Source organism: Telmatherina bonti (genome assembly GCF_933228915.1).
Source record: "Telmatherina bonti genome assembly, chromosome: 8".
Lineage (NCBI taxonomy): Eukaryota > Metazoa > Chordata > Actinopteri > Atheriniformes > Telmatherinidae > Telmatherina > Telmatherina bonti.
Window position 1 is genome coordinate 17,633,306 of NC_136626.1, and position 15,146 is coordinate 17,648,451.

At 37.7% G+C, this 15,146-nt stretch overlaps 2 protein-coding genes across 2 annotated transcripts in view; both read right to left on the minus strand.

The window, feature by feature from the left end:
- Positions 1 to 1,450: 1,450 nt before the first annotated feature.
- On the minus strand, positions 1,451 to 9,396 carry LOC306760008 (WD repeat-containing protein 47-like; the record flags this gene model as incomplete). The annotated part of the gene is made up of 15 exons (XM_079245762.1): positions 1,451 to 1,593; positions 1,811 to 2,025; positions 2,539 to 2,674; positions 3,055 to 3,225; positions 3,661 to 3,830; positions 4,322 to 4,479; positions 4,615 to 4,690; positions 4,968 to 5,228; positions 5,305 to 5,477; positions 6,294 to 6,390; positions 7,260 to 7,699; positions 7,849 to 8,157; positions 8,337 to 8,421; positions 9,077 to 9,160; positions 9,239 to 9,396. 15 exons carry the CDS (start codon positions 9,394 to 9,396, stop codon positions 1,451 to 1,453), a joined length of 2,676 nt encoding a protein of 891 aa, XP_079101888.1.
- A 4,701-nt stretch (positions 9,397 to 14,097) lies between these two features.
- The window catches only part of camsap2a (calmodulin regulated spectrin-associated protein family, member 2a), a gene marked incomplete at both ends in the record, with an annotated part of 39,755 nt that continues 38,706 nt past the window's right edge, over positions 14,098 to 15,146 (minus strand). The window contains 2 exons of the mRNA XM_079244980.1: positions 14,098 to 14,403; positions 14,656 to 14,774. Coding sequence (XP_079101106.1) covers positions 14,098 to 14,403; positions 14,656 to 14,774 — 425 coding nt within the window. The remainder of the gene's footprint in view (positions 14,404 to 14,655; positions 14,775 to 15,146) is intronic.

Consider the following 15,146-nt stretch of genomic DNA (forward strand, 5'->3'; position numbering starts at 1 on the left):
ATTGTGAACTTTCCATATTCGCTCATAAAAAGACCTCAAGCATCATCATATTTTCACATAAGTAAACAAATGAGACTAAACTGGCTTACTGCTGGAAATGATTCAATATTGTCTAACTGAGTAGCAGAAATATGTGAACCAAGTTATTATTACAGACATTATCTGTTTTTTTCTGACATATTTCTGTTGCCATTCATGAGTAAAACAATAGTTTGCATAACAGGATTTGAAGGAAGAAGCCATTACTCTGTCAGGAAAAGAAAATAAATATATTTTTTGTGCAGATTTCTGGAGTCCAAATGTAAAGTTCAAGTGTTAAGTGTTTGTTTAATCTTCATAACGCTTCATTTTATGGGAATGTGTAAACCTGCTGCCTCGGTCACAGCTTTGCTAATACACATAGTATTCTATCTGAAATACACCACCAATTGACTGTCTTGATCAATGATTAGCCAAACCTAAGTATATTGCATTATATTAAATAAACTTAGAGATATGTATTAAAAAAAAATATCTGAAACAAGTGAAACATTTTTTATACATCTTAGTGTGCACAAAAGCCAAAGCATGAATATTTTTTGCATTAGTGACAGAAAATGCAAATAAATCAATAACATCCTATGTCACACAATCTATTTCAAGACTATTTTAAAAAGGCACATAATGATATGCATAACTTAATGTGGCTTCTTCCCACAGCACATCAATCACTGCTTTGAACAGAAACCAGCGACAGTAGCAGAGCTACAATAAATTCAGCTGTAATGTTGATCTGATGTTGCATCAAAAATGAAACACTTTATGAACCGGTACGTTGACCACAGCTGACAATGATTTTTCTTGGCATTGTGAGAGAACTGAACTAATCTGAAAATGTGCTTGCAGGACTCACTCGTGCCTTCAGATGTAGGTATTAACTGTCATTTTCTTTTCCATTTCATTTGCTATTTCAAGTTAAAGCTGTATGTACAAGAATCACAAGGAAAAAGCTAAAAGCTGAACAACACACACACACACACACACACACGCACACATACACACTCACATCCTTTACATTTTAGAGCTTAAGAGTCACATGGATCCCAAATGGAAACACTATATTTTCTCTTTTTTTGGCATCTGCTAAATGTCCTTGTGATCTATCTAACCTCAATGACAATCAAACTGTAAGGCAAATACACACATACTTCCAAAGTGTCATGTTTATTTGCAAACATGCACACACACACACACACACACACACACACACACACAAGTGACTTGATGCTCTACAAAGGGATCTCAGCTTTAAACTGAATAACGTGTAGAGAACTAGATGCTTAAGATACGTTCACCACTACATACACACACACACACCTCACATCGCATAGTGATCCCATACTGGGATGTATGCCGACACTGCTCTTGCACTCACAGCTCTCCTTGCTGTTCATCTCTATTTCTTTGAATATCAAGGGTGGGGAGCCCACAGGATGACAGTTCGATCTGCAGATGATGAGAGGAAAGTCTGGTCGTGTGGGTGCCACCTACACTGGATCACTTTATCCCAGTGCTCCCCTGCTAGAGTCTGAGGGAGGGGCTTTGTCAGGTCTCCTGGAATCAGAAAAAAGGAGAATATCACACTGAGCTGGAGCAAAGAGCAATCGCTCAGTTGTTAGGACAATCCTTCCTTCAAATACTGCATATTTGATATATATTTATATATATATATATATATATATATATATATATATATATATATATATATATATATATATATATATATATATATATATGTATATTTTGCACAATTTTGTAAAGTTGTTCGTACCTTGAAGGTCACTAATGATGATTCTGTTGTCATAGGAACCAGTTAGGAGATGATGGGCTCCGGGCGAGAAGCGCACAGAGCGGATGTCGCTGCTGTGGGGACGGCACGTCTGGACGATGCGGCCTCCTCTAATGTCATACAACATGCAGGTACTGTCCTCCTGACCAGTGGCCAGTAGACGGCCACTGGGATCCACAGCCACTGATGCAACGGCACTGCCTGTGTGAGACATAGATGTGCTGCAGCTTAGAAATGCTCACAGTCAGCTGTGACAGATCAGGTTGTCAAATATTTCTGTAATCTCGCATAAATTTTTTTAGAGTATTTTAAAGTATTTTACAGCCAATTATTGTATATCACTGTACTCTGAGTCTGATCTCCACAGAAAACAGAATTTAATGCAGTTTTTAATCAAAACTATATGTTTCAATATTAAATTAACTTGTAAAGAAGGTGAACTTGCTCAAGCAAACTATAGCGACTTAGCAACGGAACAGGTAGCAATGACTGATACCAGTCAGAAACCCGTCCAAATTTTTTTTTTCTTTTTTTTCAATCTTTTTTGGTTGTTTAAGTGCAGTGTGATTCTCGTTGCGTGTGGAAAGAAGAAGAAAAAAAAAACCAGATTCGATTTTATGATAAATTTTCCCAGTTACCAAGTTATTTAAACTGTGATGCCAGTGTGCAGCAGTGTGGCAGCTGGTTGAAAGATATGGTCATGATTTGACTGACCTGACCCATGTAGAGTTGTGCCCACCACCCGAACACAGCTGGGTACTCGTAAGTCCCAGAAGCGGACTGTCTTGTCCTGGGAGCCTGAGGCAATCATCCAACCACCCCATGTGAACAGAGTCAGAATGTGACCTGTTCAAAAATGATAGTATTAAATAGATGTCATGCATGTGTAAATATGAAGCTTTACTTTTTTGGTACTGCGTGGTCTGGCCGGTGGGAGAGGACAGCGGAGGACAGCGGAGGGCTGTCCAAAAGTATACATTACACATATTAAACTCTTCATCAGCTACTGTATCTGTGCTGCTTGCCTGATGTCCCAGAGTGTGGCTCAGCTACTATAGTAGTTTAATAGCCTCATAAGTTTAGAAAAATGTTTAGAAAGAGTCAACATATGATGTGTATCAACGTTTTATGGAAGACCTATCTATGTAATTGAATATCTGTGTCTGTGAAATGAGTTTCTTAAAAAATAGTTTTCCCACTCAGCTGCATGTGGAGAGCTGTGATACCTGTGTGTCCACTCAGGGCATGAAGGCCCTGTCCTCTCTGACAGTCAGTGGTGTAGATGTTGCAGTCTCCAGCCCCAGCACTGATCAAGATAGATCCTCCACTCTCAGGGCCCTCCATAAAAGCCAGGTCTCGTATGGTACCGTCATGCATGCTGAACTCCAGATCTGGGCCTAAAGCACAGGTTTACATTTTAGATACCAAAACAGAAGTATCCAAGCAGATATATATATATATATATATATATATATATATATATATATGTATATATATATATATATATATATATATATATGTGTGTGTGTGTGTGTGTATATATATGTATATGTATTTATATATATATATATGTATATATATGTATATATATATATATATATATATATATATATATATATATATATATATATATATACATATATATATATATATATACATATACATATATACAAAAAAGAGTTCATGCGTAGTATCTATACAAGAAAAGACTCACTTTCTTAGGCTTTCTTATTTTGTAGAACTTATCAGAATAAGAAAAATGACACTAACCAAAATTAAAAATGGAGCGAAATGCAAAAAACATACTCTTAAAGAAAAGAGATAAATGGTACCTGTTGCATTGCAACTGTCTGCATTGAATGGCAAGACCTTTACATATTTGTCATTGGAGCCAGTAGCCAGCAGCTGTCCACAGTGGCTCCAGGCGACGCAGTAGATCGAGCCCTTGTGATGTTTGTTCCGTCTGAAGCGCACAGCTGGCTGCTTGATCGCAGCAGAACCACTAAAGAGGGAAACAAATTAGAGACAGATGGAAAACTGTTGGGTGCCCCAAAACTGCATGTTTAAAAGAAAATAAAAGCTGCTTGAATTCCTATATTTTGACCAATTAGTCTTGATGTATTAACAGCCTGGTTTTCTATGATAAAAAATTTTCTCTGTCAAGTACCATTAATTAATGTAAGTATTATTATTTGACAAAAAGTGTTTTGTTTTCCTTTTCGTACATAATGACAGTTGTTTCTTAACAAAATACATAACAAATACATTCTTAACTAAATATATATACAATATATACCCCCCCCCCCAAAAAAAAAAAGAAAAACAGTTTTATCTCTCTTAGTAATGACTGCCGCTCAAGAGATGCATTCATTTCCAATTTGCCTGTGTGAACAATTTACAATAGTCGAGTTCATTAAACATACCATAAAGGCATTAGTTATCATGTAACTAATTAATAGGTATTCTATTATCTTCTGAAATAATGATGCCTACCTTGTAGACAGTGTTTCTGGGTAGGCACAAACTCTCAAGGTTTTTGAGTTGGAGCCGACAGCATAAAGTGTTCCAGAGGGATGGAAGGCCACCGCTCGGACTGCCTGTGTGTCCTCCAACTGGCTCACCTTGACAAACTGGGCTTTGGACTTTCCAGGCTACAGAAAAGCAGATAAAAAACATTCACAATTAAATTTACAAATGTGTTTGAGGACTCTAACCTGTACCAATAAAACTGGTCATGCACTGAAATGAAAACAATGAACTAAAACTTTCATGGTAGATTGTTTTACCTCCTGCGTGTCACATTTTGTAGAGGAGCCAGAATCAGCCTGACTTGTGGGCCCAGATGCTCTGATTCTTTCAGCACTGATGACCACAATACAAGAATGGATCTATTTTAAACCTGCAGTTATTGTGTTTATAAGCCCATCATTTTAAATGATAACACATGAAAAAAGTCTTTCTATAGGAAGGTGCATTAGCAGTGAGCAAAGAAGAAATTAAATGTCATCTTTTTAATTATCAGCAGAGACAGGCAGAAACTTAAATACCACTTGAAAATGTTTGGCTCTTGCATCAACACAATCAGAACAGTGAAACTTTATTGTTATGTAAAATCTGCAGACACTTTGCAGGCATTTACCTTTGACTGGGAGGAACTGAGGACTCATTGAGCGAAGGCAAACCATGGTTTCCAGAGCTTAATGGGGTGTTACTGCTGCTCACCCCACCTGCCTTGTCCCTCGGCTGGCCTTTATCTGAGGTCTGGCGTGTGTTGGTTGTCTTTGGGCTCTGGCTGTTGTCATTCCCCGTCACTCCATTCCACTGCTGGCCCAAATGCGTCATCACTTCATCTCCTTTCAGGTTGATGACAACATTCATCTCCTCCAGCCTCTGAATGGATCTAGACAAAAGACAAGAGCTCTTTTGAGGTTGTGTTTCAGTCAAAATAGAAACTGAATTTTACACGACCTCTTCACCTGGTGAGGAACGTTTCAGTGAGGTTGTGTTGCGCTCCATCCTGAGGCTTCACTCCTCCTTCCAGTAGCATCTGCTGGTAGAGCTGCCTCTGCTGCTGCTTCTGCTCCAGATGCTGCTGCACGCGCAGGCGCTGCCGGTAATATTCTTGGATGTTTTCTGTGGAGTCACGACGCTGGATACATACAAACGGACTGTGAGTTGGTATGAGCAAATAAAAACACAGTTACACTGTACAAAAATCCTGGTAAAAACATATTCAGAGAGCGGTTGTTTCAGCTGAGCAGGCTCTGGATCCTGGTAGAATATATATGTTTGCCTGACAAACTTTTTGCAGGAGCCACTACTAACAACTCTTCAGCTCCCAAGGCTCTGCCCTCCATCATCCATCCTATAAAAAAGGTTTTCAAGGCCCTCAACATATCATAACAGTCTGTAGTGGTTATTCTCCTCTCCCAACCTTCCGCAAACAATCTAATCTCAAAGTACTTTGCTTCTCTGAGATGAATAAAGATGAGCGATGATGGAAACAGAGGGCCATCTTGGGTGTGAGTGAACATCAAACCAGAGTCCCTGATCTTCACCTACTATACTGAGATAGGAGAGGGCAGAGGGGCACAAGTGTCCAACGGACAGATATAGCAAAGATTTGGTGCAGATTTATGATGCAGAGGAGACTTTAAGACCGGCCAGTTCAGCAGTTAAGGGGGAATTAATTCCATATATCTTAAATCTGAAGTAATGACTACGGACATAAAAGAAAAAAAACATCTCCCTTTTACTTTTTGTTTATAGTCTTCATTATGTTTATGAAACCAAGTCAGCCTGAGAACCCAAAGGATGTAATTTATACTCATTCACCTGCAACCTTACAACTTTATATTCAAATAGCCTCATGGTCTAAGATGCAGCTTCATAAATCAATGGTCTGTTTAAAGTCTGAACTGCACATGCTACCAGCAAAGACATCAAAGCACCAGTCCACAGTCACCTCAGGATTTTCTGTGCTGCAGGGTGGTCCGCCATCTTTTCCGGGTGTTAGAGGGGTGCGCGTTGTGTTGGGCCCATCCAGCCCCTGTGGGTGTCTTCTGGAGACAGGAAAATAATTAAGTACTGAAATAATTAAATACTGAATGATTATAATTTAATCTTGTGAGAAAAGATAATAAAATAGTTCAGATAAATACGAAGCAGTAACTTATTACTGATACTAAATTATACCATATATACTAACATACGAATATACAAACTTATATTAAAATTAGTTTTGTGTTGACCAGAGTAAGAATGTTGTTGTCTTGCATATTCCACAAACATGATATAAATTGAGGAGACTTTCATTTTTCACCAGTTGTGTCTGCATCCAGCAGGTGGAGCCAGGGAGAAACTTACAACATCCTGTTTGCAAATATGTGTTACTCTATTTGACAACAATACAAAAACAAATAACCCTGCTGGTCTCAAATGAGATGGTAGACCTGATACCACTGCGCTTAACAAGTTTTTAAATGGACATACAAGAGACTCGTTCATAGTTTTGCTTTTTGAAGACAATTATCAGCACAGAACCTGAGTTTCTGCACTGAAAATGTTTTATTATTTGCATTATTCAGTATAGTGTAGGGTGGGGCAGGATGACATTGCATCCATCAGGCTGGACCACTTTGGTACCCCTGTTTACATATGAGACATTATGTCTTTTGAAGCACAGCTAATGGGACAAATGGTGCTTTAGAGGGAGAGATGGAGTCACAGACCAGCATTGTTTTAAACTTGAGATTGCAAATGCATATATCACATTAGGGAGACAGCTGAGTAAGGCACAATTTATTGTGCTGCATAAAATCTTTTGTTCTGACCGATGCGGCACAATGCTGCAGTACAGACATGTAAAATAATAATTACTATTAAGTCAAATAAAAAAGTATTTGCTGTTTTTCCCATATTTTGACCCTACCTCTCTGGTGAATCATCTTGCTGATGCACATTGTTCTCCACTAGGCTCCGACTCAGGTTAGACTTCACGCAGGCTTCCATGTTTCGCTTATCCTGCGCTGCCAGGCCATGGGACAGGCCATCCAGTGCTGGGTTGAGCGATCTGGACATGTAGGTGTCGGCTGAATGTGGCCGCTGACGAAAAGGTGAAGTTGGGCAAGGAGACAGACGGCTGATTAATGGAGTGAGGAGATCGGCATATCCGGCCTTGCTGGGTTTCACCAGGCGGTCTACGTGGATGTTGAGGGTCTTTTGCTGGAAGGCACAGGTGAAGGCACCTGAGGAGAGGTTCTGCAGCCAGGAAAGCAACGACAAATCCAGCTCATCGCAGCCGTTTCCGCACAGTAAATCCAAGCCAAGCAGCACCTCACCCTCTCTGATCTCCTCACCTGTAGCTTTACTCTGGAAAAGCACAGAAGTCTGATTAGTTTCGTCGTGTTCTAGACGATGAGCTTGTACAGAATGGAGAGGAAGCATTAGCTTTCACCATTTTAACAACACTTTCAGTGAATACAGATGTAATCCCGTACATTTTCAGGGTCTTATGATACCTGACAGAACTCAACACAGCACTCATAAAGGATCCCTTTGATGAGTAACTGGAAGAGGCGGTTCCCACTTGCCCTGAAGCCTGCCTCGCTCAGCTTCCTGTCTGCAGGGATGAACTCAGCTACCATAGCACAGGCCTCCTCGAAGCAATGGACACGAGCCGTGCTCGGATTCCAGTCTTTGAACTCTGCATGGTGGGTGAGGCGAGGCAGAGTGAGGAGCAGACACAGCTTGCTGTAGTCTTCCTTAGTTGGGCAGAATTCCTCCAGACTGTGGAGGGACTTAACTGCCTCTTCCATGGTGAGCTCCAGCTGTAAATGGCAGAAAATTCAGAGAACCAATGAGACTGTTGAGGTAATTATATTTAGGTGTGTGTTATTTAGCAGCTGAGCTCACTATTTCCTCAATCATGATAATTTACTGTTCAATACATTTGCAGACGATCAGACAATGGGATGATACTGAAAATATTGTGAATAACTTATCATACGTTATGAGGATCTTCAGCAGCTGACATGGCATTATTTACACACAAAGCTTCAAGGAACTTCTGCTTCAGGATGATGTAACGAAACCTAGAAGTATAAATCTAAGTATTAAGAAGAGTATTTTCATCATTACTAGACTAGACCAGTATGATATTGTTGATGCTTTTGTAGAAGCTATATGAATTAACAAAGGATCTTGATTTTACGACGGATCATACTGCTTCAGCATTAAGACTTAGCCTAATTTAGCTCCTATGGGTACCACCATTCTACTTTACTGATAAATGCAGCCTGGGCATCAGTGAAAGAGGCATTTATTACATCTGAAAACAATATAATATTGAAATTATATAAATATAATACAAATTAGAAAAGCCTCACTTTTAAATTAGTTCTTAAGTTCTCATTATGACTGAAAAAAACATAATCACTGTAGTGTTTAGCACTTTATAGCGCACTCAATTAAATACTTTGAAATTAGAAATTTTAACCTAAAATTGTCCTTCTGGTATGAACTAAGGCCTCCATTCTATTGTTACATTAATAAAAAAAAAAAAAGAAAAAATAGTTTCATGCTGAATATGAAAGAAAACAAAATGATCCAAAATAGTCACTTGCCCCATAAAGGGTTAAACACTTTGTACATGAAACTTTTTGTCAGTATCGATGTAAATCATGATCACGATAAACTCATCACTCTTCATCATGTAAACGGAAAAAAAAAAAAACCCAAAAAACTCACCTTTTCTTATCAAATTTGTCCATTCCCTCTAGGGGCTGAATAAACTGAAGCACTTCCTCCCACTGGCCATCCAAAATGAGCTGCCTGTTAAAAAGACCCAGAAAACTACAAATCTGCTCTGTCATAACTTTTGTTGCGTGCCACATAGGTTTGTTGTCATACCTGAGGAAGAGCATGTCATCAGAGTAGAGTCCATTAATAACTCCACTCTCCTTCTCCAAGGCTAGCATGCTGATGTGGAGCCTCCTGGAGTTGAGGAAGTCCAGGACCAGCTTGATCACTTCTGCCTCCTTGATGTTAATAGTCTCCTCTGCTGTCATGGTTACAGATGTGTGTTTTGGCCACTATTAGCTGGCTGGAAATCAGAGAAAACAAGAAACAAACAGAGATGCTCAAAGGTAAGGTTAAATTAAAAAAGTGAAAAAAGAAACTCATAATTAAAGGGTTGATCCGACAATAATTTATTTACAGTTTATTTTAGTTTTCAATGTCTGTTATTGTGATTTGAATTATGTCTGTTCAAATTTATTTGTGGCTTAAAGACATCAAGAGAAAAAAGGTAAAAAATAAGTTTTGAGATGTAATTTAATGACACTTGTCTAAAAGTTCAATAAATTTATTTGTGGCTTAAAGACATCAAGAGGAAATGTCTTAAATAAGTTTTGAGATGTAATTTAATGATACCTGTCTAAAAGTTTTGCTTAATATTTGCTGACAAAAAAGCTTACTGAACAAAACAACATAACTCTTGCTGGTTTAAAAAAAAAGTTTATATAAGATGATATGACTACTCCGTTTCCTACAAAAACAAACAAAAACTCTATAAATAAACCCCTATATTTCAATGTTATACTGCAATGTATTCAAGGTGACACACCAAATGTTGAATATGTGAAATTCTTCTTTCTTTCTCTTTGCCATCTTTTTGTATTTCACAATGCTCCAGATATTTGCATCAGGTGGCAGGTCAGGTCTGCAGCATTGCATTTTGTGTGAAACAAAGATCTTGCAGAAATTAGCAAAGTTTTGAGAGCAAAAAATAACTTTCTCACTGCACATCTTACCCCAAAGCCTGTCCATCATATAGCAGGCCTACCCACACAGCATTTAATAAACAGTCATAACTTTATAATTGTAGACCTGAGCTTCTTAAAATGTAAGAATGAGTAGTAATGGTGCAAAAATTTATTTGTTATCAATGTTAATGATGTAAACATTGTCTAACAGTACGATTTTCACCCTAGCCCAGTGGTTTACACACTACAACACAATGATATTTCTTTAGAGATTTGTGTCATCTGCTCAGTAGACTGCCGTGTCTGAACTTTAAAAACATTTCTGGTACCAGTAATTTGTGTGTGATCATCAAGGTAAACAAATACATAAATAGTGAATTAATTATGAATACATTGCAGAAACACCCAAAGAATGCAGTTCTGCAAGGTCTGTCTAGCTATAAATTGGCTAAACGATGCTACAGAGAGGCAGCTTAAGCTTGCAAGACGTGGGGGGTAACAGTAATAGACGGTGTAGCTACTCGTAAAAGCCGAGAGATGATGGTGATGGCTCCGGGTGGAAGAGCAGCCGGTGACACCGCCCAGCCCCCCCTTACATAAAGAAAAAAAAAAAAACATCCAGCTCTGCTCCTGGATGTGGCAGTAGGTCTGCGGCCCAAATCTGACAGCCTCATCACTTTATCTGCACTCAGACACACCTTGTTTGCTTGAGCATGGCAGCACGTAGAGCTCCTTTGCGGCAAAAACCCTTCAGTCAGTGAATACACACGCAGGACAAAAGCAGATAGTGGTGTCATTCATTTGCACGCTAAAGAGTCCCTGCAAGACCGGCTCCTCACCTGTCAGTCAGTCTGCGCCACCGATACGCCGCATTAAAGCGGCTCGACTCTTTTTGTAGTTTCTAAATGAACCACGAAAAAGACAGGGACGGGGTTCGATGCCGATTTTTTTCTTCCCAGTACGCTCCTCTTGTCTTATTTCTTGTACACAGCTCACGGTTGCCATGCGGACGCAGATACAAACCTCCAATCAAATGAAGCGCTGATTCTCGGTGGTCACGCCCACAATACGCTGTAGACGTGAAAACTTTTGATGGAAAACGATATATGGTGTTGTTAAGCTACTGATGAAAGAGTGTTTTTTTTATGTTGATAAAACTTCAATTATAACTAAAGAAAAGTATTTATAGATTCACAACCTTCACATTTAACAAATATTTAGCAGATACTTACCTTTACCAGAGTAAACCTCAGATGTCCAAGTGCAGGTGAATGCAGCATGTAGTGTACTTTTATTATTGTTCTATATCAACACTACTATATTCTTGGTCTTGAAGCAGCAGGGTTTACATTTTATAAAGAGGGTGTAAAGTAAAAAATAAAAAAAAAGAACAAAAAAAAGAACAAAAAAAAAAAAAAAACCCAGTTATGACTACTATAAGTCAAATAGCCAGTGGTGCTGAAGAATTTTAAAGTTAAAATTTGACTTTTTTTTTTCTTATCAGTGACTCATAAGTGTTTCTTGTCAAAATCATGCAATTAGTTACTTGCTTTACTTTTAACTACTTTTGTTATAAATCCAGTTAGTTGTTGCCATCTGTTTAATATCTGTTTTGATAGGGTGTCACTGTTAATAGTGATGCCATAAATGACAGAATCTTGAATATCTCAAAACTCCATCCATCACATTAAAAAGGACTGTGACAACTTAATACACAGCATATTTTAGATTGATACTACTGCTTCTTATAGGTATTGTAAAACCTATGCCAATTTGTCAAATCAGGGGTCTCAAGCAAATATAGAAAAAGGAAAAGACCATTTATAAACCCAAGAACAGATCAAACAAAAAACAAAAACAAAATGGTCAGTTTTTTTATTTTTAGTTAGTTTTTTTTTTTTTTTTAAATATGTTTAACGATGAACACTACCACATGAATGCTGAGACCATGCTAAAGTCTATTAAATGCAGAAACCAAAAGAAAAAGGGACTAAATGTTTTTGCAGTATTTTGAATGAATGAACGGCTTCAGACAAATCTAAAATAATTATAGCAAATAGACATCTAACATGAACACACTATACAATAACATTACAATTTAAATTATCTCCTTCCTTGGCCTTAAACAGCCACAAAAAAAAAAGCAGGTGGACAGAGCTTTCTGTAGACAAATTATTTCAATATTTAACAATGAAACATCTTTTCTCTGTCATACTACTCTTTCAAAACACATACATGCTTGTTTTTGGTCATAAATATTGGTTCTGTTCAAAACATAATGCCAAGTGTTGAGCTTTTGTTACAAACCAAGATGTTTTTGACATTTTGTGGTAAAAGAAACAAGATACTGACACTAATGAAACCTGATTTCTATTCTCTACCCGTATGCAACAGTTAAAAACCCATCCGCCTTATTCTACCTGAAATTATCAGGCAAATTCATAATTACCATGCCATATTACTGACCTAAGACATGTTGCATTTGTTGGTGACAAATGTGGTTCATGAATGCTATGTTTCTGTCTAAACCACTATGGAATAACAGAACAGATGCAGACACATGTGGCAACTGTTTGTAATGCAATACTTTCAAAAGTTCTGGCAATTTCCTACTGAGATGCAAGATTGAACTTTAGTTCTTTTCTTAACAAATTATTTGAATTATACTGAGATCTATATATGCATTACATATAGGTGCTTTGTGGAAATTGTACAGTTTCATTTGTACAGTCATCATTAAGATGGATCTTGAATTTAATACTGTTAAAGCACTTGTACAACAGTACAATATGTCAATGCTTATATATTTATATAAATATAGAAAAAAAACTTCTAAAACAATACTTCAGAGGTATAACTTATCCTTGGAGTTCAATGATATTCCTCATACCAGTAGGTGAAAGCATCATTTTATATTAACTTCAAATACTGCAAATATCATAAAATGTGTTGTTGGCAGCACTTATTTAAAAAAAAGAAGTAATGCTTGGCTGTTCTATTTGTTCACAAACCTGCTGTGAACCAGCAGCAAAGTGTTCTACAACAATGGCTCTCAACCATTTTGGCAAAATCTGTCCAAATAAAGTCAGAGGTTATTTCTGCCTCAAACTGACACTTTACAGAATATACAGAGACTTCTGTATATTCATTAAAAAGAAAAATTCAAGAATTAAAAACATTAGCAAATGCTTGAATACTGAAAGTACTTTTTCACACTTTGATCACTGCATGATGAATCAACTGCAGGCACATGACCCATAGGTTGAGAACTGTGAACTACAGGGGACTATCTGAATTTTCTATTTTTTTTTAATGATCTCCTTAGAAAGGGTTCTGAAAAAGCTGAAACCGCTTCACTTTGTTAAGCTGAACACACATGTACTGTGTGGCTAACACTAGCTGTATGCAATTTGTTTTTTTGGCCCTTAAAAGTTATACATACCTTAATGTACAAACTGTTTTACCCACAGAGATGAGGAAAAAAAAAGTTTTGCAAACACAAAAAAAAGCCTCTGCTTTACAATCACATTATTGCACTCACACGCAAAATAAAGTGTGCATAAGGCCACACATCAACAGCATAATGCCATAACAAAGAAAAAAAAAAACAACAAAAAAAAATCTTGACAAAAATGTAAAACATTCGGTGCTTCAGTGTAACAAGCAGACACGTCCACGCATTCATATTGTCTGTTTTTTTACATTTGGCACATAGAAAATAATATCAACACTCACACATACCTTCATAAACTGACTCAAAAAAGGTGATTACATCATTCTTCAAAAGTGTTTACATTCCAGATGTTCATTTAATTTTGTCCTGGCACATCCAGTCCAGAGTATGCAGGGTAAACTACAACAGGAATTCAATGAGAGAGGAAACTAACATTAAAAAGAGAAATATGCATTCATCTAACTGGCTTTGCAGGTGTTTGAATCTTTATGGATATGTACAGTGAAGTGCAAATAAGAGGAAATGGTAACAGGCAGGGGAATCAAGTTCCATTAGGATTGTGCAGGCACTACTTTTTTAGGAGTGGGTGGCTTCTTGGTTTGCCACAGATGGTTGTGGATGGTCACTGCATCCACACTAGCTGACATGGTCTTAGCTGGTATCTGACTGAACTGCTTCTTGTCAGAGTTGTACTTGTAGAGCCCGTCGATCATCTTGCGTGTAATGCTCTTTGGGCCGATTCCTGCCAGCTTGTTGATGTGTTCTGTTTCTGGGCAGTAAGTGTAGAGAGCGCGAAACTGGCAGCCGGCGTCACGGAACAACACCAAGAAGTTGTTGGCCTCGGACTTTTCCATTTCCTGTAAAGGACAAGGAGGTGGAATTTTTTTTATATCAGTGTGATGTGTTTTAGGAATCTGGACTGGCATTTCTTCTCTTACTGTGAAACACTGTCAACTTCTACTCTGAACTGTAATACCTGCTTTAAAATTAACATTTTTTAAAATATGTTTTTATCTCAAACAATTAAAAGCAGAACTGAATAAGTGGGGCAATGCTTTGGTGGATCCATCATTGTCTGAAGCCATACATAAAACACTCCATGCTGTTACCTCCAAGATCTTGTTCTTCTGCCCCTCATTGACTTTACCCGCGAGGCAGCAGTGGGCCAAAGCATTTTGGATAATATGCTTGTTAGATTTGGCACTAGGCTCCTTGTACAGCTTTGGTCCTGAATGGAAACAGTGTAGAGAACAGCATGAATGTGTTGCCATAGCAACCACTACACCATAGAAAAGATACCAAACCCTATTTATATTCTTTTGATAAATCATGTATGAAACTTCAGTGTAACATCAGGGACACAGAGAATGTGTACAGTGAATTTATGTGGATTTTCCACAATTTTTTAATAAATGTTTACGAAGAAGAAATGACATAATCTTGTTGTTTTTGAAAATTATGCAGAAACCATCTAAATTATACCCTGGAAAAATAACTATGACTGATCTCAGTCTAGAAAGCTTGCATCTGTAAGCAAATAAAAAATATTCCAGATTAAACATTTGCATGGAGAAAACATGTTACAGAAGATGTGCACACA